Source organism: Lutjanus erythropterus, chromosome 8 (assembly GCF_056507025.1).
Source record: "Lutjanus erythropterus isolate fLutEry1 chromosome 8, fLutEry1.hap2, whole genome shotgun sequence".
NCBI lineage: Eukaryota > Metazoa > Chordata > Actinopteri > Lutjaniformes > Lutjanidae > Lutjanus > Lutjanus erythropterus.
Window position 1 is genome coordinate 15,808,063 of NC_139324.1, and position 22,202 is coordinate 15,830,264.

A 22,202-nucleotide genomic window follows, 5' to 3' on the forward strand; every position below is an offset into this window, starting at 1 on the left:
TACTGTCATTCACTTATCTTATTTGTTTGTCAATCAAATTATTTATTGGTTTTGCCACTTTTAACCGGAAGGGTTCTGTCTCCTCTAGAGTGCATTTCTTGTGATTTAAGGACTTGGCGCTGTCAGTACAGCGTATCTTCTTTTGTTAATGTTAGCATTTAAGTAACAGTTTGTATGTTGCTACGTAGCCCAATGATAACACTCAGCCATGGTGTGAATCTGTGTTTTTCGTTGGTTTTTAGTTTTATTTTTTGTTGTCAGTTCAGTTTGCACTGTATTGTAAATTCAGTTTTAGTTTACCTTTTGTTAATGTGTTTTTTTCATTGTCAGTTAATCTGTCGATTATTAATTTCTCGATTAACCAATTACGTTTTTGGTTTATATAAATTGTCAGAAAATGATAAAAATGTTGATCAGTGTTTCCCAAAGTTCAAGATGACTTCCTCAAATGTCTTGTTTGTCACAGCCCGAAGATATTAAGTTTACTGTCATAAAGGAGTGAAGAAACCAGTAAATGTTCTCATTTAGAAAGCTTGTATCAGAAAATTTTGACCTTTGTTTAAAAAAAACAAAAATACTGAAAACCTTGGGTTTTTACGAAGAGAAATTATCTTGTTTTGTAGTTTATATCAACTTGTGTTGACAGAATTTTTTGGATGTGTCTTGCAGTGTTTTTGCTGTGCCTTACCAAATCGTGGACCATGATGGAGCGAAGAAGAGCCTTAACTATACCCTTTGCTGTTGACAAGGATGACTTGGTATGTAATGCCCCATGTTTTTGAAATAGCTGGTTTTCATACATGCATGTTCTGAGCTTTTAGTGTGGACCTTGACTTGCTTATCATCCTCTGTACGGTAGCTTGCTTCAAAGCTGCTATAACAAATTATGCCAGTCACCTCCTGATCACAAGGTCACTGTGATCTGTGATTGTTTAATGCTTCTACTCTGTGGCTGCTCTTGATTGTAATATTGCTAAATTCTGTTGATCAATAAGCACACTTCCTTGTTGTCAGACAAACTAGATCACAGGTCAGAAGACTTGGTAGCTAAAGCATGACCAGATGTAATCAGCATATTTTTGCATGAACTAAGCTGCTACCTTGGTACTACCATGCTACAGTTGCCATGATAAGCTGATACTGGGGCTGCAACTAACATTTTTTTCATTCTTGATTTTTCTCTCAATTATTTTCCCTGATTATCCAGTCAGTTGTAGGTCAATAAAATATCAGACAGTATTAAAAAGCCTGTTAAGATTTGTTAAACCCACATTTGTCTTCAAATTACATGTTCAAAACCAAAAATGATCACTCTACCATCACATCGCCAGAGAGAAGCAACAGATTCTTACAATTGACCCAGGGAATGTTGGTATGTTTTTGCTTGTAAAATGATTTTAAAAAACTAATCAATCAAAATGGCTGCAGATTTATCACCTGTTTATTGACTGATCAATTAACTGGCTGTTGTGTCAACTCTAGTTGCTACCCATGGGCATATTTGAAATGTGGTGCGAACGTCTGCGCTGCTTTAATACCACTTTTGCTGTAACCACACACCTGCCACACATAGAAAAATAACCCTTCCTTCCCCTTGCTCAGTTGCACTTGCTGTAGTTGCACATTTTAAGAAGACTTCACATGTTTCTGGCTGTTGCATGTCATTCATTTTATGCAAGCATGGTAACTAACCAGCCTGTGAATTTTAGATGGAAAGCCCATTCAGAATCCCCATGACATGTCTTTCATCAGAGTGTGGGAAGTTTGAAAGACAGGTACAACCATATCTTTGCTCTCTGTCTGACCCACATGAACAAATGCTATGGTGGTAACATGGCTGTGCTGGGTTATTTTTGTGACTTGCACTTTTTCCTTCCCTCTAACAGGTTTCTTGGACGGAATTTGCAGGTTGCAAACCCAGACATTCAGATTCACAGCATAAAAATGGATCTATGCTGTTTGATCACAAGCATGCAGCCAAGGTCACATTGGAAATGGACAGGTAAGCTGGTGCAGGCAAGAGTATTTTGACAGATGGGGCCTTTTTAAGCTATTGATTACAAACCTTCCTTGTCATCATTCGGCTCATCAGTTGAAAATGTTCTGTAGTGTACACTTGATAGTTATTTTTCCAAGAATGCTCCCTGCTTTGCTGCAGTGCAGGTGCTCTTCTGTCTTGCTTTCTGCTCAGCTTTTATTTTTGCTACTTTTTCCCACTTTTGCCTTCTTGTCTCAAACTACAACACATTTAAAGAGGTTTCCTATAACAACAAAGTCATTGGAAGGATAATATGTGACTACTGTGGAATTATCTACTTCAAACTGCAACTTTGGGACCAGTGACATAGTTGTACCTGGACTACACTATGTGTTTCTTTTCATTTGAATCAATGAAGTGCACAGACTGTCAGAAATTTTTATACAGGATTGCTGTACTTGAGACAAGGATATTCATACCCGAGTCTTCTGAACCCCCTGAAACTCTGCCGGCAAGTTAGTTTGTGAGAGTTCAACTTCACAAGACTTAAGTGGACAGCCATCTCTAAATGACACTATAAATTTCCCAAGACTCAATAAAACAAAACCATTCGTGCTGTGAATGGGATTTCTACCTGCTGGGTTAATCTGGATCTTCATGAGACAGAGGTGGACATGACTGCTGATAAATTTGGATGTTGATTATTATGAAGCGTGCCTGCTGACAGAAAAAGGCAAAACAGTCTGAAGTAGACCAAAAGGAAGAAAACATCTATGGAGACTATTTAGCTGCGTGTGGGAGATGCTGCTATTAGAGACATGAGTGGTAAAACAAGAAAACCCTGCTTGCCAGGTGCTATAGGGTGTGACATAAAAAAATTAATCAAATTACTCTACATGTGGGTGCTTGTGATTTTTGCGGAGACCACTGCCAACGATTGACAGAGGGCTCAACAGGTTCTGCAGACCCTTAGGACTCAACACATGGCTTAGCAAAACCAGCCGTCTGAAAGTAATCAGTAACATTGATAACTTGAAGGCAGATGGCTTTCGTCCAAGCAGGTCCAGCGTTAAAGTACTAATGGACCAGATGTGAGATGATGCACCCTGGCATGCAGAAACTTCTGTGCCACAAATACCAAACAACACAGCCTCAATGTCAGCATGATGGCAATCAGCTCCTGGACTATTCTTCACTCTCCCATAAAAAGAATAACAGTTCTCTTCTGCCTGGGCTAAAGAGACTGATTAGGCAAGCAAGGTCACCAAGACTTTGTCTGTTGGGAAAAGTTCATCATAGTACTGTCACCAGAGTCAAAACATCTGTGTTTTCATCATTATATTTTTCTGTGAAGTATTGCATTATTTTTTTCAAAAAAGAGTTTAAGTGCTCAGTGGGAGATGGAAAGAACTTGTACAAATTATTTTTGATGTAGGGAACATTAAACTCACATGAGTGATCAGCTGTTTACGCTTGTGAAAACTCCACCATTTTTCTACCGTACATGGTCAAGGCAGCTTGTTTTGTTTTATCCTCCTGTTTGAGGAGTGTTAAGAACTGGTTTTATTTCGATTTATTATATTGTAATTATATATTATACATTCTATTATTTATTTTATTTATTATTTATAGTTTGCTAACTCTGTTTCTTTGCTCTCTTTATTACAGCCATGTGTAACATAGCCTATGCAGCCAACGTTTGATGCAACTATGCTTTGTATAGTCTTGTCTGTTCACTCTAAACTCTTATATATTTTCTTAATGCCTCTCTGTCGATTGTAAAGCACTTAAATGTCTGTGTTGTTGAAACTTGCTATACAAATATACTTTTGCCTTTGTAATTAATTGTGGTTTCTTAAACTTTTAAAAGATAAGAAATATTAAGAGGTGATAAGTTTAGATGAGAGTACATTAGTGTATCAGTATCATAAGCAATTATGAATTAACAGTTCTGAAGCAGTTGAACATCTAAAACAGGGATATAAGCTGCACCTTTGTAGTACAATGTAATGAATTAATTTCTTATGTGTATGTGTAGCCCAAATTCTCAGATCTGATGACTGTGCATGTATTTACTGTATGATAAATGTATAGCTGTTTGATTGGTGAGAGGTAACTTTATTTCTAAAAGTATCTTCTGGTCCAGTTTTTGAAGCTGAGGTAAATGTGATGTAGTAAAACTTTTTCATGAATTTTAATCTACATTGAAATGGTCTTTCTTTGTCCTGCATATATGCACCTGTCAACAATCTAAGTTATTTAGCTATTATTATTATTATATTATTGTTATTGATCTTGTGCACTGTGCATTACACAGAAGTTTGCCTTTCAGAATACCAATGATGGATAAACTAGTGCTATACTTTTTACTTGCAACATTTGCAGTCCTAAGTGCATTTAAATTAACTGTATAATGACAATTATAGTAAATCCAAACCATATTAAAAACCCTACCTCTCCAACAAGAAACTGAACACCTTTTTACACGTGATATTGGTGTATGTTTTTAAGATGTAGCATGCTGTTTCCCAGTCAGTTGCATGACTAATAATTCCTTCATGTTTCATAAAGAATGGTTTAGTGATTAAGCAGTTGTGGCCTTTTAATATGGGATAATATGGCATTTCTCTTATACCACATTATCACACTAGTTGAGTGTCAAAGTTGATTGTCTTCCCAAGTTTAGTCTTAATCTTAATTGTGATACCGCAAGACATTCTTTATTCTATTGTGTGCATCTCTGTCTTAGGGATTCTGTTGACTTTGCGTTGTGAGCCAGATTCTCAGGAATATCTTTTGTTTGTGTGTACAGTATTAATGTTCCACAATACTCCCATGTTGTGCTGCATAAAGTTAGCATTGCGTATTAGCACCATGACTCAAGGCCTGGCTTATCATTACCACACACATGGCTTATCTACACCAGATGACTTGCGTACCCCTCCCTCTTAATCAGCTGGCATATATAAAGTCTGACCTGAAATGGGAGATGAGCTATATGTTAGGAAACCTTGGGAGTGCATAATGTTGCAGAGAAGACAACACTCTAGGAAGGTTGTGAATAATAGTTTCTCTCTTTCATCCTGCAGGAGGAGGCCTTGTCTGGTCCTGACAGATATCTTAAAGACAGAACTAGGCAAGTCTTATTTGGAAAGGATAAATCAAGGACAAGTGTCAAGTACACTGCGGGAGAGTGGGTGGTGCAAAGAGGAACCCCAGATCTGCAGAGATACAAGGTCCAGTCCAGTAACCCCTAAGTGCAACCAGAAGACAACCTCTTCATCCTCTCAAAGGTAGGAAGGCACTGTTAAAGGAGAGCATTGTCATTTTAGGAAAATATGCTTGTTTGCTTTCTTGCAGAGACTTTTGTCACATCTTATAGCTACAAAGCTGCAGCAAGCAGCCGCTAGGCTTAGCTAACTGGAAACGGGAGAATGGCTAGCCGAGGTCTGTTCATGTATAACAAAATTTAGTTTATTTCTTGTTTATTTAAGTTCAGAAACAGATGGCAGTTGTATGTTTGGTAATGTGCTGGACTATTTATTGGCCAGGAGTAATGTAATCATGTCATTGCTGTCACCGTAAGGTTGCTAGGCAACCAGCAGAAGTAATTGCATACACATAACTCCACTTCTGTATTTTCTGTCATACCCACAATACCCCGTCAATAGATGATTTGTCCCAACATGGCAGCCTGTTATCTCCAGTGGTGGCTGTTCACTCTGCATTATTGAAACAGTTTTTCCCCACTTTGCTGCTTGTATATTAATAACACAGGCATATTTAATTTTCTTACTCTGGCTGAGTATGGCCGACTACCTGTATACATGGATGACACCAAAATCACATTATGATAATGCAACTAGAGGTGCACCGATTGCAGTTTTCTTGGTTGATTTGGATCTTGTTTTTTATTTTTTGTTTTTTTAAGTCTGGAGAGAGAGAGAGAGAGAGAGAGAGAGAGAGAGAGAGAGAGAGAGAGAGAGAGAGAGAGAGAGAGAGAGAGAGAGAGAGAGAGAGAGAGAGAGAGAGAGAGAGAGAGAGAGAGAGAGAGAGAGAGAGAGAGAGAGAGAGAGAGAGAGAGAGAGAGAGAGAGAATAAAGTTTGTCTAATCATGTGATCAGCTATAGTTGATTACTATGTCTATTGCTATGTGTATGACATGAACCAATGTGATGTTATGGCTGATCAAGCTGAATACTGTCCAATTCTGGTCACTGGCCAGTAGATCGGTGCATTTTTAAATGCTACTACTGTTACTGTTGTTTTAAATTGGCATTTCTAAAAGAGTGATTTGTGAATATTTATAGTGCTCAGGAAATTTTACAGTCATCTCATAATATCTCATAATAGAGACATATGGCTTAAAGTCTCTGTGGGTCTCAGCATGTCAAGTGGCTGCTGTTTTCTCCCATGGCTTCAGCACCGCACGGCTTTTGTCATGGAGCTGCAGCATCTCTGCAGTAATAATAATAATAATAATAATAATAATAAGTAGATAAATAGTTGCAGAAGAGACAAGGAGACCCACACAAGTTAGCACTTGACTATGAATAATGAGTCAGAAAATGGGACCCACTTACATGAAAAGCTTGTCAGGCCATTTTGTTTTAAAAATTCATTTCTGTGTGGGCTTGTCTCTTTGTTTTAAATATGACACTGTGCTGGTATTTGCACTAGAAATAGACTAAACTCCAAATGCCAGGATAGTTTGGTAGTTTTTCAGCATAGAACTGTGAATAATGAACAAAAATAGCCAGAGGTAATCTTTATTAGAGTAATGTCTTCTATTTGTTTCTATTAGTTTGAGTAGAAATGACCTTTTAATGGAGCTTGGCTCAGCCAGCAGCATCTGTGGCCGTATGAATTTTCCAGGCAGGAAACTTTGATTTTATTTGGAATAATACCACCCAGAAAGATTTTATTACTTCTAGTTCAAATATATGTTCCTGCATTTGTTTTATGTGTTAAGTCTTAGATATGTTCTGATTAGGTACAATTTTACAATGCAAAGGTTTTACACTTCACGCTAAAAAATGAGAATGTATACAAAATAATCAGAACATGGTGTTAATTCTTTCATGTCTTCAGATCTCGACTCAGGAGGAGGTTACAAAATGATGATGATGACGTGGACAAAGAAGAAAAAGACATCAAGGAGGTGATAATAGGCAAGGACCTCAGAGAGGACAACAAATTTGCTGAAGTTGTAGGTGTGTAACATGAATTTCAGACACACATTGTTGCTGATGTGATGTTGCTCTCCACTTCCTTTGTACTTCACTGGGTTCATCTGAAGTTGGTCTTGGTTGAGGCTTTGACTTTAACACTGATATTACACCTTGAAAAGCTTTATACTTACATTTTCCTGACCTCTCAGAGGACCTTTAATTTTTAATTTGGCCTTGCTTCCAGAGTAAAAATCAAATCCTACCACTAAAGGTTCTGTAAAATAAAACACAGCAGAATTTACTCAGCTGCTCCCTTACAAACAAATCTTTTTCACAATTTAGCTAAGTCTTTTCCTATTTTCTCATAGTATTAGAAGTATTATAGTCAAGTTGTTCTGTATGTGTTAGTATGATAGGTTGATTGATGTGTCTCTGTCTCATACAGATTGTGGGTTGTCCGTGAGCTGGAAGCCTGCCAAGGATACAGGAGGTTGTGAAGAGTTCTCACCCGCTAGCATCAAGGACAGGTGGACGGATCCAGAAAAAGAAGTACAGCAGAGTTTGGTGAGTACCGTACAGGGTCACAGTGTGAGAACTCAGTCTCACCAAGGACTTAAACCATTCCTACAAAAGGAATAAAATGAAAGCCCAGACGTGCACCTTATTATGTAAATGTGCTTATCTGCCCTTATGTCCCTTTTCCATATAAATCTTGATAATCTTAGTAGGTAGTTCTCCACCGTGCACAAGTCTGAAAATAATTCCACAGGATTTTCATTTTTTTATCCATTGCAAATAAATTAATTCAATTATTAAGGTTGTTCCAATACTGAAACTATCATCAGAAAATACTTCCAATCCTGCTTAAAATTCTATATTCAATATCGATACCATGAAATGTGTATGTATGTGGATTTTTTTTGTTTTGTTTTGTTTTTTTACTTAGTTATGTTGTATTGGATTTGGCCAATATACAAAGTTTAGGTATTTGAATTGGTGTTGGGAAGGAAAATTTTGGTATCGGAACAGCTCTAAAAATTATAAATACCTAGCGAAAAGCTTTTACATGCAGCATGTGGAAAAAATAATTCAAACTTAACATCAGAATGGACTGTCTCCCCTTTTTGGTAATAAAATTGGTGAGGTATTTTTGACAATCACTAGTGAGAAATCAGGGGCAATATTAAATTAAATATCATACTGTTTTAAAATCCATTAGAAACTGAGAGCATTCTTCTTTCTTGACATCAGTACATTCCAGCTCACCACTGGTCTCTAGCAGTGATGCTGTTTCCTCTTGCAAGTAGCAAATATTGTGTGAACATTGTTACTGTTGCCATAGTGGTCTGTCCTGTTTGAGTAAAGCATAATGGAACTGTTACTTAATGGCAACTTAAAGCACAAAATCAGTTGACAAACAGATGAAGCCAGCAGTGTTATGTTTTCCATTTCAAAGAGCTAATGTGAGATGTCTAAAGATATTTCTGTCAAGTCTTCCTGTCCTGCACTTGAACATGGAATATGGCTCTATTCTGTGCTGTAGTAGACTGTTGAACTCACACCAATTTTGGGGTGATCTACTCTGTGCTGTCTCAACAGAAGAGGAGGATAAAGGACGCAGGGTCTCAGTGCAATGGAACAGGTAGTCCCAAACGCCCCCGAGCGAGTGTGCTTCGCCTCACTGGAGACGACAGAAGAGATGGAGGACCGGCCCCTACTCGTTTTTGTATGGAAGAAAGTGGAGAAGACGAAGATTTGGAGAGCCTGGACCGCAGCATTGTACAGTTCACAGTGGGAGCAGATGATCCAGCAGAAGTTTTGCTCCCAATCCTTAGTGCTAATATGGAGGCTGGAGACTTTATTGAATCCCCCAGCCGACGTCCATCCTTTAGCCAGGACAACACAACCAAAACCAGCCCTTCTGAACCCAGTGAGTACACCAACACAAACCACAGACCCTGCTGAAACCTGAAAAAACAGTTCCTCTAGCAGCTTAATGCCACGTTGCAGGTTGTGTGTTTGAGCAGCATATCAGTACATAAACAAAAGCCCAAGAAACATCTGATTTTAAAGCTTAGCACTTAGCTGGTGGTGACTGTCTGTAGAGAACACTTTGGAAGGACAGGCTGAGTAAAACGGTCTACTACATTATCACATTTTCTTCCAGCTAATGCATCAGGGCTCACAACGACTCGACTCGTTTAAAAAAGGGATATCTGACATGTTATCAGTTGGGTTTTAATTAACAAGTTATTGGGTGAACAAATGTAGGCTGTAAGTACACAAGTTGCACAAGCTCTTGTGCCTGGTAATTTTGGAGGATGTAGTTTGTGGTACTGTTGAAGTGGATTGCATTATACAGAGAGGTGTGTTCTATTATTTTTCAGTTTTTTTTTATCAATGAGGGTAGCCTAAATGACAGAAATGCAATATAATGTTGTATTATGCAAAATAGTTCAACAGATGGTCTTCCAGCATGATCAGAAACATTAATTGACACCAACAGTTTTATCAAAAACTTGAAGGTAGAATTTATTGCAAGACTGAATAACACTGTGCCTCATTCCCTCCATGTTATATTAATTAAGGGCATGTATGTATTTGGAAGTCTACTTGTCTTTAAAAGCAGTAACATAGCATCATTCCCAAGTAAAATTCCCATTGGGCCTGATGTGTTCCTCATGTTTGTATTTCAGTTGTGCTGTCCAGCGATGATGAGGAGAGCTGTGACATTCCTCCACGCCACAGCCCAGCGGTCCGTACACTGGTCACAGTTGAAGATGGTGTAATACAGGGAAGGTTACCACAGGAAGCCAGACAGCAAGAAGCTTCTGACATACAGAACATGCAGGTTGGCAAAATGTGTTTCTGTATTATATGTAACACGTACCTCTTCAATACAACAGAATCTTCCTCTGTGACAGCTTAGTCTTACTTAACATGTGCCTAATATTCCAATCTTAATCGGAATGATAGCTGAATTAAAAAAAAAAAAAGCCTTATGTAACAACCTAATTTGGATGGGAAGGAAGGAATTTTCAGTCGGGTTGAGAGGGGTGGTGTTAATCTTGATAATCTGTTCAGTAGGAAAATATTAGCACCTAATAATCATGTAAAAGCTTCATCCAGTCATTTCTGTCTGGTTAAATAATAGTGGACTTCTGAAGAATAAATAATATTCTTTCTGCGCCTGTTAACCTAATGGAGGTACATTAGGTGATGTGAATCAGTCCCCAGGACAGACCAAGACATGGTGGCTGGAAAACAAAACTGGTCTGTGACTGACACAGCTTTTTTGTTAGAGCCCTTTAATATATAACTTAAGAATTATTTAACTCCTCAGCGGAATAATTTGCTTTAAGTTTATTGTTCCTGGAAAAGTTTTGTGCTACTGACATTGCTTGCTTAATTAGACAGAAAAACAGTAACCAAATATTGTTCCTAGGACAACTGTAGGTGCATTGACCAGGTAGAATCACTTCTTCTTCTGTTATATTGGCAGATTGGACACTTCCCAGCGGCCACGCACATCTGATTAGATCATTTTAGTTAGCATCCTTGTAAATAGTTAAGTTGGTATCTTTAATCAGAATGATTTCAGGGGGGTTAAAGAATCATTGCCCATGTAACCACAGCTAATGAGAAAAGAAGAGAAAGGATCTTGGGATATAGTAATAGGAAAAATCATTTTTTTATAGATTATATACTAGTAAATAGTTTTTACCACTATGGTGACTGGTTGTGTTAAAAAATCACTTAACTGTAATCACAGAAGTTTGAGAAAACTGGAACTTCACACAAGCTACATTCTACAATGTGTTTAATTAACAAAATAGAGAATCGGGTTACCTGCTGTAACACACAGCTGTTCACATCCTTTTTATCCTCCTTCATTTACTCTCATACTAACAAGACATTCTTGAGAGAGATGTTTTGATAACAACATACTTTTATTACACAAAAAAGCAGCAGTGTGCATTGCTGTGAACCACGATGTCATTCTATGTCCTACCACTAGATGGCACCAAAGTAAGGACTTTTCCAGTCCTCTCAGTGGCTTTGAAATGTTGATATAGGAAAAACGATGCTATTACTGTTGTAATGTTTCATTAATGTCTTATTACGCTGATCTACCACCCTGTTGGCACCGTTTTCTATGTAGATATTTTTGTGTGTTGCAGGTCTTGCGTGTATCTGTAGAAGATATTTCTCCAGTGGCAATTTCTGCTAGTAATGATGACTACTCCTGCATGGGTGTAGCCTTCTCCACCCTGCACTATGGTGGCTACCAATGGAAATCAAATGGAGATATTATGGTAACCTATTTAACCCTCAAACACATGAATTTTGATGATGGCATCACATCCAGTCAGTGTAACACACATTCACTCTCCTTTCACAGATGGTAGACCAAAAAATCATCATCCCAGTGAAAGGTAAGGCTGTGAATATACTTTCCTTTTATCTGTACTTTTTTGTAACTGTATGCTTGTTGAGCAGCTGTGGCCTGCCTGTGACCTTTAGTTTGGTTTGTCAAAAGTCAGACGCAAGAGGAACCCATCTCATCTTGATTTGGTCATCCTGTCTGCACACCATCCACACACCCAGCTTACTGGTCTATTTCTGATGGTAAACTGTGTGTGTCGGTGTGTGTTCCTGGATTAGACCCTCAAGGCTCTAGTGCCCTTTCACCTCTGAGCCTGTGAAATCTCCCCTTCAGGGAACTAAGGTGGTTATTCCACAAGACTTGATCTTGGCTACATAGCCCTTGTGTGTAATACATATGTTTGTAAGTTGCATACTAGTTATATAAAACATTTTAAACAAATTGAGCAAAACTTTTGTTTCAATACATTTTTTAGCAAGTACAAGTTAGTTTGTATAAAAAAAACAAATAATCAAATAATGACTAAGTAACCTTGAATGAAAGTATGCCTGATAACTTAACCTTGTGCTTATCCGTTAAATTGGGCTGGGTTAGTTTCTAGTCTGGTCTGGTGTATGAGCTTAGGCTGGATTGATTTGAAGCTAAGCGGCTGCCATTATGTGACATTCTGTTAACATGAAGAGATAAGATGTAGCTAACAGGGACATTTAGTGAAGGTCAGTGCAGGAGTCAAGAGCTCAGTGCATCATCATAACAAAAAGTAACATTTGCGTTTTGGAACACATAACAAACTTAAACTACTGAGTAGTTTGAGTAGCAGATGGTGGTGCAGAGCTAGACATTCAAGGTCCTCAGAGGATGAATCAAGATTACTTCAAGTCAAAATTTCAATTTGTTAAATATGACCAGACACTTCCCATCAGCTATGCTTTTGTTTAGTGTTAATTGCCAACTATTGGAATTCTGACAGGCTATTAACATAGCTATATAACATGCTTGACATGAGCATGTTGAGCTTGGCTTGTGAGTGTTTCAGCATGCAGATGTTAATATTTAGCTCAAAGCACCACTGTACCTAAGTTCAGCCTTTTCTATCACACTAAAATAAGTAATGTGAATCAACAAATGATGGCCCTGTGCACAGCTGTCATCCATTGTCCAGGGTGCTGAGCTGCTGCAGTGTTCATTGTTTCATACTAACATTGAGAGCTGCTAAGCTACCCTGACCGCCCCTTTTTTTGCCCCCAGACTATAGTGGATGTGTGGAGGTGATGTTAACCATTGAGCGTAAAGAGCTACTGAGGTACAGTGTTTGGGAACAGCAGGAAATGGAGGCCCAGGAGGTCCACTTTACCAGCGATGAGGAGCCTTCCCCTCCCGCTGTCCTTCTGCTTTGTGTGTCAGAAACTGCTGCAGCTGCTGTCCAGCAGGATCTCCTCAAGCTGTGTGTCAAACAACATAGAACCAAGAAGACTGGTGAGAAAGCTCATGCTGTAGAAAGTTCACAGTACAGTTGAGGTCAATAGCTCAACCTCACATTTCATTAAATGAAAAAATATTGCATGTAATAAGGGCCATTAATCACATTCTTAAATAACTAAATCATATTTTAAATGCTGCTGAAATTAGTGGCACTTGGCATCATGCATTATGAACATTGGAGATTTTTCTACAAAACACGAGAACAACTCACTAAGTGTGGAAGGAGAGTGTGGTCTTTCAGGATGCAGCCCTGGCTAGTGGCAGGCGACTGTGTAACATCATAAAGGGAACAGTCAACTAGGGTTGTATATTAATAAATAGTTAAACAGACTAATATTTCTGTTGACATCTAGCAAGTAGTGGTGTTTACCTGTTAAGTTGAGTAGGATGGTAGTTTTGGTATTTGAAACATACCTTAGATTTCCACTGATCTGATGGCAGTTTTAAGTGTTTCCATTGTTGTGTTATGAATTTATGCCACAGTTTTGTTTCATATTTTTCATATAATTTTTCAATAATTTATTTGTTTTTGTTTTTCATTTTAACAGGCAAAGCGAGCCCCTTCATCATACTTACCCTGAGGGATCCTCTTGAGGGAATGGAGGGGGCTTTATTTCGTTCCCTCTTGGACATTGACTGTCTCAACAGTCTTGCAGATGAAAAAAACATTGTTTCCCATGATGCAGATGGAGTTAATTTTTGGGAAGACTACAGCATGCCTGTTCTTTCTCTGGATGTTTGCATAGAGCTGATTCGAAGAACTGGATTGGACTCTCACCTGCTCTCTCTGCTGGGCCTAGAGAGTACTGACCCTGGGCTTAACACAGACCAGGATAGTCCACATCATTCTGATACAGACAGAAACACTACACCAGTCATCCACCTAGAGGTTGATTCACAGAAAGAGACAATACTGGAGCTGGAGACGGTGTCGGAACAAGACACAGGCACACAACTCGAACCAGAGGAGGATCAGAAGGAACAAGAGCTTGAACATCCCTCTGAGGTTAGTTGTTCCCAACATTTTTGGCTTGTGATCTCTGAAAACATAGCACTGTCTATCTCATCAGGAAATGTTAACTGGTTGTGACTAGTTAATTAGTGGTTTTCCTTGCTGTGTCATTTTATAGTTAAAAAAAAACATGCTAATTCACAAAACAAAAAGCAGAAATAAGTGGAAGTTCTGGTAAAAATAAAAAAAAACTACAATTAGCAGAAAAGTATGTTCTTCTTTTATCTTCTGTTAATCATCTTACAACCAGTTAGATTTTTTGGTGTTCCCTTGTGGGGCACTTGACCCCCTGGTTAATCTATGTTATCTATCAAAGGGAAATGATTGCAATGTAAATTTTGTTCCCATGGTATAAATGTCCTCCCACAGAAAAGTAAGGAGGAACCCACTCCTGTATACACACTGTGCCATCGTAGAACCAGAGGATCCTATTCAGTGTCCCTGTGTAAACCAGACTCCAGCTGGACTAAATATAAGCATCAGGGCCTGGCCCACAGGCAAGTAACCCGTATTATCCCAAATGCAGCTTCTCATGTAAGAATCTTACAGCCGATGTAGTTTAATGTTAGCCCAAAAATTATAGCAATGCCAGTTTGGGCGTGCCTGTTTGAATGGGCCAGTTACTTGGCCATCAGAAGTTTCGCATGCAGCGTTGTCAAGAACCACTCATCTGATCAACTTCACACTCGACACTGTACTCTCTTGAGTTTCCAGCAAGTCTGAAGTCGATGGGATGAATGGTTCTTGAGACATCATACACACACATACGAGATCCTGCTGGACTCACATTCTTCACATATTTATATGTGACGCTTCTATGTATTACAAACTCTGGCTTCAAATGCTGTATATTTTTTTTTTATTTTGCTGTTCTGTATATGTGACATCTATTGCCTGTCTGTCCCTCCTGGGAGGGGGATCCTTCTTCTGTGGCTTTTTGAGGTTTAATCCAATTTTTTCCCTGTAATACAATTTTTTGGGGGGGGGAGTTTTTCCTTACTGCTTAGGACAGGGGGTGTTGCACAGTGTACAAATTGTACAGTCCCCTAAGGCAGATTGTGATTTGTTATTGTGGGCTATATAAATAAAATTTGATTGACTGATTGATTGATATGTTAATACAGACAGAAAGAAATAAATTCCTTTACAGTAACATGATGTTACTACAGCGCCATCTATTGGCCAAATGGCACCAAAATTGTCATGGTCACATCATACTTACACATCCACCAAATGTGGCTGCATTAACACACTGGAGATATGATATTTTATGCAATATAAGCCCTGCCCACAGCATTTGGGTGAACTTAAAGCAAAACAGTTTGGTATCTGGTTTGGCATCTAGATGGAAATGGGCATGGCTTATGTGGATGTATTAATTAGGACCCACAGAGGTTTGTTTCTTGTATTTACAGTTCTGAAGTTACAGGCCAAAATGTAAAGTTTTTGGTACCACCAATGCATCTCTGGCTGCATTGAATTATTAAGAAACCACTGAGACCAGCGAATACTCTGGCACTAAAAATTGTGTCTTCACCCAACTGTGCCTGAATGAATGCAACTGATAGATGAGACATGCATTTTATATTGGCCTTAATGAAGCAGCTGTATATCAGATCTGCTTAAAATTGTAACTATTACAGTCCACCTACACCTGCAGATGATCAGATTCAAATCTTTCCTTTTTCCACCTTGGCTTAGGTTGATCCAGTTTCCTCCTCCACCATTGAAAGGAGGGATAACAGTTACAATGGAGGACCTGCAGTGCCTTGACAGTGGGCAGTTCCTCAATGATGTTATCATTGATTTTTACCTCAAGTAAGTAGCACATTTTTTTTTAAATGTAAGGCTTCAAATTTTCTTTGGCTCCTCAAATATTTGTGTATGAGATCCACATTTGACTTGATTGTGTTGATGTGTTTTTTGAACCAGATACCTCCTCCATAAAGCCTCTGCTGCTGTGACCGAGCGCTCCCACATCTTCAGCAGCTTCTTCTACAAGCAGCTGACACGGAGGGACAATGCCAGTGAAGGCAGCACCAATGATTCGTAAGTTGAGCCAGCAAAACGGGTAACATGGGTACGCACATCTTCCAGGAAGTAGCCACAGCCTTGCTCCCTTGACTTGTTCTTGCCAGCTTGTTGTTGGGCTTAATGGTAATAAATAACTTTTCTAACCAATCTAGGTCACTTTACATGGATGGAAACTAATAGTTTCAAACTAATACTATATTACAAATTACATGTGAGCAAAAAATTGATATGTAATATCTGAATTAATACCATCAACCAAACATTCACTGTCATCTGCCATGTTTCTGCGTATAAGACGGCAACAACTTGGCAAGTTATGTATCAAAATTATCGACGATTTTGATTTGATTTTTTATTCTGACTTGAGGAGGTGTTCACATGAATTTTCCCAGTGGAGAACTTTTTCTTTTATTATTCTGATATTACATGAATGCACAATACTTCTATGTCTCTGAGCCACAAGAGCCTTGCATGCCTAATACTCAAGTATTTCAAAAACAAGAAAGTTTGGTATATTAATATTTTCAGACCCATTATATACCAGAGCCATGTGAGAGTAGGGCTGGGCGGTATGACAAAATTTTCATATCACGGTTCTTTTAAAAATCATATCGGTTTCACGGTATTTGACGGTATTTTTTTTTTTTTCATGCAACAGTGTTCTTACCCACATTTTCTTCTACTGAGAACAGAATTACTGCAGTTGATTATCTTTAAATAGCCCTTTTTACTGTCATAAGGATTGTATCATGTTTTTTTCATGTCCAGACAGGTAAAAGCATGGCCCCTTCAAAGTATGGTTACCATCACATGGACGGCTATACAATTAAACGTCCCCAGCCACACTAGTCGGCACCAGAAATACTAGTAGTTTAAAATATTTAAAAATGAAATACTTGTCAATATTTCATTCATGCATGATGCCAGGTATCTATTGCCGCACGGCACTAGTTGGGGCTGCGGCGCTGTCAGACAGCAGCCCCTCTCACCCAGCACGTATGAACCGATCGCCGTGGCAACTCTGGATGTTTACATCAGCGAAGTCGGACAGATGAATGTAGACTGTGACAGAATAAGTTGATATATATTCACTCGACTGGAGAAACGTGCCCACATTAAGCACAGACACAGACATAAACCTGCAGGCGGAGATGCTGCTGCTACTGCTACTACTAGCTGCTAACGTTAGCCACACTGTGTGTCAGGCTGGAAACTAACATTAGCTCTGGGTCACTTACCTGCAGACACTGTGACCCGCTTCAGTCTGAAAAGGTGAAGCATAAGCGTGTAAGGTTTGTATTGCACAGTGCGAAGTAGCGCGCATTTCAGCAGCATTTAAAGTACGATTTGGCGATTGTAGACTGTGACTAACGTCTTCAAATTGCTCTTAATACACACAGTATTTTTTTCGGACAGTGTTTAACATTAGAAATTAATAAATTCTGCCTTGTGTTTTCTTAGTGACTATTCTAAATTAAATTTTGCATCTAATCAACACAGAAATTAGTTGCCATGGAACATCCCTAGTACACACGCTCAAGCAAGCACGCCTGTGGTGTTGGTGTGCAGCAGTGAAATGGGTCCCCGCTGAAACACTTTGCTGCCACGCACGTTCTGGACGTTGTTTGGGCTATTCACCGGTATGGCGGTATATGAAAAATTCATATCATAACGAAAATAAAGACCGGTTTTCGGTACGAACCGGTATACCGCCCAGCCCTACGTGAGAGTTGAATTTCCCAGCACTGCTCTCAGTTGTGTGTATGTTAAGTTATGTGAAAACCTGGTAAAACTTGTGTCTCTGTTTTTATTTTGTGTGCATTCAGCTGTCAGAGGCAGAGGCGACACCAACGGGTGAAGACATGGACACGTCATGTGGACATCTTTAAAAAGGACTTCCTGTTTATGCCTGTCAATCAAGAGTGAGTTACATACACAAAGAGGTGTATTGTACAGAGTGTTTTTGATATCCCACAGTATATTACATTTCTCTGTTGTCTGTTTAGGGCTCATTGGTATTTAGTTGTCATTTGCTTTCCTGGACTGAATGAGCCTAAGACTGACTCCTGGAATGGTCCAAACTCACACAGTGGGACTGATGAGTTACAGGATCATGATGTGGCTCAGGGATCAAAAAGCCCAGATGATGACACAGAGACACCACCTACACCACCCACATTAAACCTCAACGACACCGACACAGAGACAGGTATGTTTGACTAAATGATCAATGCCTTCCTTGTCCAGATCAAAGAAGAGTGTGTAGTGATTTTTCATTGCGATTTTCTGATACAGCACTTAGTTTATTTGTGTTGTTATTGCCAAGCTGAATGTGGTCTCATGTATTTTAGAAAACACTCAAGAGGAATCGATGAACAACCCAAAACCTGCTCCAGTGGTAAGAACGCCTGTACTTACTCAAAATAACAGTACTTTTTCTTTTATCTCACAGACAACATTTTTTAGAGTTTTTTCTGAATTTGTACTTATAAATCTGCTCAACCTGATTTTTTTCTTTGTTTGTAGAGCTGCACAGAGAGCACCTACAAGAAGAAAACAGTTTGCAAGAGGTGAGTGTGCAGCTACACACCCTATAGCCCATGTACTGAGGCTGTCAGTCCTCTGCAGCGGCTGCTGGTTCGATTCCTGCCTGTAGCCCATTTGCTGCGTGTCATCCCCTCTCTCTCTGCACCCTTTCCTGTCATATCTCAGATGTCCTATCACAATAAAGACAAAATGCCCAAACAAACAAACAAAATAAAAAAAATATTGAATGGCATTGAGATGTGCTTTTCCTCTCTGTAGGCCATGTATTCTTGTCATGGATTCCCTCAAACGTTCTCCTCATGAGCGGGTCTTCAAACTCTTACGGGAGTAAGTATGACATCTTTAAGTCCTCTGTCTGTAGCTGCATGAGTGTATTTTGTTATCTCCACTAGGCATAAGCCATTGGCTGTGTGTGTCTATGTGTACCTGTCTGTAGCTCATCTTGCATACTATTGGACCCATAAGCCCAGTGTTATCTTTGCACATTTACATTTTATATTTATATATTTAGATTTTATTGACTGCTCTGTTTTATACAGCTACTGACTAATGACTCTTCATTCCTCTATACGAGCCGGTAGTGGCTGCAAATGATCAACAGCTGCTTCAGTTTGGAATCTTGTTTCTGCTAGGTGACATGTTTGTGTGTTGTGGGTTTTTAGCCTTGCCACATTTGTTTATTGTCAGTCTGGTCTCGTCCTTGGTTAATGAATTGTGCTCAAAATATGAGTGCTGGGAGATTAAGAGAAAATCTAACTATAGCTGTAAAAAAGTGTACAAAGAGTACAATTACACTCAATTAATGGTGAAAATAGAGAGTTGAGGAAGGGAGATTGGAAAGAATCAGACATGGTTTAGGAGCTTACAGTATGTTTAAGGGGTGCTGGATTGCTTATATGATATTATCATGTGTGTTTTTAACATGATACCAATATGAAATGTTTTTTAATATCACAGTTAATGTCAATGTTGGTGTATTGTGACGTCTCTAATATGAGTATTACGAGATGAATAAACCCAGTTTTTGTTGTCTTTGCCAGGAGGGGCAACTGAGTAAGAGTCAACTCTTCTTTGTGTGTGAAAGGAGAGGGGGGAAGGGATGAGCTCTATTTTCACCTGGATATAGTTGTACAGACTGAATCCACTGAAAGTGAAATTCTAGAGTTCCCCATCACCGAACAGTCATGGGGTGTATGCAGACATAAATGTCATTCTGTTATTCAATACTTTACCATGAAGGTGTTAGTCGGTGCTAAATTGCCAAAACTAAAGCTAAACTGGCTAAATCAAGCTAGCCTTGACAAGGAGCAAATATGACACTCAGTATGTACTTAACATAAGCCCCCAGACACACCTGGTGGAGATCTTCTCTCTACTGACTGCACCCTGCTATTGAACGTTTATAAGATAATGCGTGTTGTCCCTCAGCTACTTGGAGTCAGAATGGGAGGTCCGTCGTGGTACATCGAGGGACTTTGGTCCTGATCAGATGCAAAGCTCACACTGCAAAGTTCCCCTTCAGGACAACAGCAGCGACTGTGGCCTCTATCTGTTACAATATGTCGAGAGCTTTTTGAAGGTAGGTCTGACATGTTTTTAAAAAATGGTCACTGTATGTCACGGTTTGATAAAAACTCTGTACACAGTAACGAGAATTTTCCTCTGCTTCTGTTCTCAGGACCCTGTGGTGCACTTTGACCTCCCTCTACAACTAGAACGCTGGTTTCCGCGGCAGCAGGTGCGGAGGAAACGAGATGAAATCAGAGATCTGGTACTTCACCTGTACCGACGTCAAAACCTGGATGGTAACAGATAGACATGTGAAGCAGCTCTGCTGTTCTGTGCATCACATTCCTGTAGCCATTATACAGTTATGATATCACTGCTCATACTGAGCGACGGACACTTCAGCTTGAACTTAAAATAGTTCCTTTAAATTAGCTGCTGTTATTGTTTTGTGTGTTAACCTGAACAAAACATGTAAACCTTTGACTATCTGTGGGTCCTGTGAGTGAACATGAAGGCATCAGTTAAATTAAAGCTTCCAACCAGAAGAGTTTTAAAGTAGATTATGTAGACATGAAAATGTTTGTACACCCCATGACTTTTTACTGATTGTATTTATGAGGCAAGATATTTTATCAAACAATTATTTGTATTTATTTTTTTTAATGTAGAATCACAAGTCAAATAAGAAGTGGTATGAAAGTGTAACAATGGTAAAACCTAGTTTCAACGGCAATCTTAAAGCAGTTTTAGTTGGGTTTACTTGCTTTGCTGATATTAGGTTAACATTTCATGTCTTGTGTTGCTTTAAGGTCCAGTGTGTAAGATTTAGAGTGATGATTTATTGGCAGTATGTTTTCATTAGCGTATAATCACCTAAAAATAAGAATTGTCTTCATTATGTTAGAATGAGCCCTTTAAATCTGCTGTGGGTGTGTGTCCTCCATGGAGGTCCAGAATGGACAAACCAAACACTTGCTGTATATGAGGCCTTTTGCATTTTTTACATGTTTCATGGACACTGTGGATTCTCCTACAGGCCTGGAAGGGGAGGGTGAGATGGGTGGTATTCAGCTGAGTGCAAATCTCACCACTAGATGCCACTAAATCCTATACACTGGTCCTTCTAACATTTCAGTCCTGGGTTTTCTAATCAAAACTGTTATGATTCTGCACTCTTTACATAAATACACCTTTACTGGACGAATACTCCTGATTTCCAGGCAGAGTATGAAACACGCTGCAGTTTCCTTTCTGAACTTCATTAAAAATGACATGCCTTTGAAGCCTTAGAATCTTAACACGAAGCAACGATTTAATCATATGATCCTTGGTGGATACATAAAAAAAAGAACTCTTTCAGTCGTTCAGTGCCTCATTCAGTTGTTCTGTTAGCCTGCCAGTGCCAGATCAGAGAAATGACTGTCTAGAGATGACAAACTAAGCTCACACACTTACCTTTCTTTTGAACAAACATGAACTGTTGTATTCTACAATTTATCTTTGACTCTCTCTGCAGTGCAGTCCATCATGGACACTAAAATCATGTGGGGAGGCTGATAGAGCTTATAACATCTTGACAACTTGACTGCACAACTTGACAAAATTAGAGCTGATTCACACATAAAGGTCTGGTCCCTGAATCGAACCAATGTGAGGATGATACATTGATTCAATTTTCCAGCTGATTCAGCTTGAATACAGAAAGGCGAAACTCCAAAAGTCCAGAAATTGTAAACACGTCATGTGGTGGAAATTACTCGTCATTCAGCCGGTAGGTGAAAAGACAACAAATAGCCCAATTTCTGCCTGGTTATCATCAATCATGAAGCACCATCAGGTTCTGTTTGTGCTGGTGTTTATCTGGAGGGCATATCAGCGGACTTTAGAGGCCTGCACATATCAGTGTCTCATAAGATAGCAGGTATCAAATAATTAAATATGCAGGCATTTCTTACTTCGTTGTGAGTCCAGGTCAGGTCAGCCAGCCTGCCAGTCTGACTGTCAGTGCAGACTAATGCATATTGTTAATTTGCATTATAGCATATTCTTAATCATTGCTCTGATACTGACATGACATTCAGG

At 39.1% G+C, this 22,202-nt stretch overlaps 1 protein-coding gene across 1 annotated transcript; it reads left to right on the plus strand.

Moving 5' to 3' along the window:
* The first annotated feature begins 674 nt into the window (after nucleotides 1-674).
* LOC146322645 (uncharacterized) lies at nucleotides 675-21,403 on the plus strand. The gene is made up of 22 exons (XM_084724681.1): nucleotides 675-758; nucleotides 1,710-1,775; nucleotides 1,887-2,002; nucleotides 5,068-5,271; nucleotides 7,070-7,191; nucleotides 7,595-7,713; nucleotides 8,749-9,079; nucleotides 9,846-10,000; nucleotides 11,331-11,465; nucleotides 11,552-11,585; nucleotides 12,785-13,012; nucleotides 13,567-14,024; nucleotides 14,400-14,527; nucleotides 15,732-15,848; nucleotides 15,963-16,079; nucleotides 17,891-17,986; nucleotides 18,071-18,273; nucleotides 18,416-18,462; nucleotides 18,591-18,634; nucleotides 18,870-18,938; nucleotides 20,040-20,190; nucleotides 20,290-21,403. Exons 1-22 carry the CDS (start codon nucleotides 702-704, stop codon nucleotides 20,425-20,427), a joined length of 3,135 nt encoding a protein of 1,044 aa, XP_084580807.1. The 5' UTR covers nucleotides 675-701; the 3' UTR covers nucleotides 20,428-21,403.
* Nucleotides 21,404-22,202: the final 799 nt, after the last annotated feature.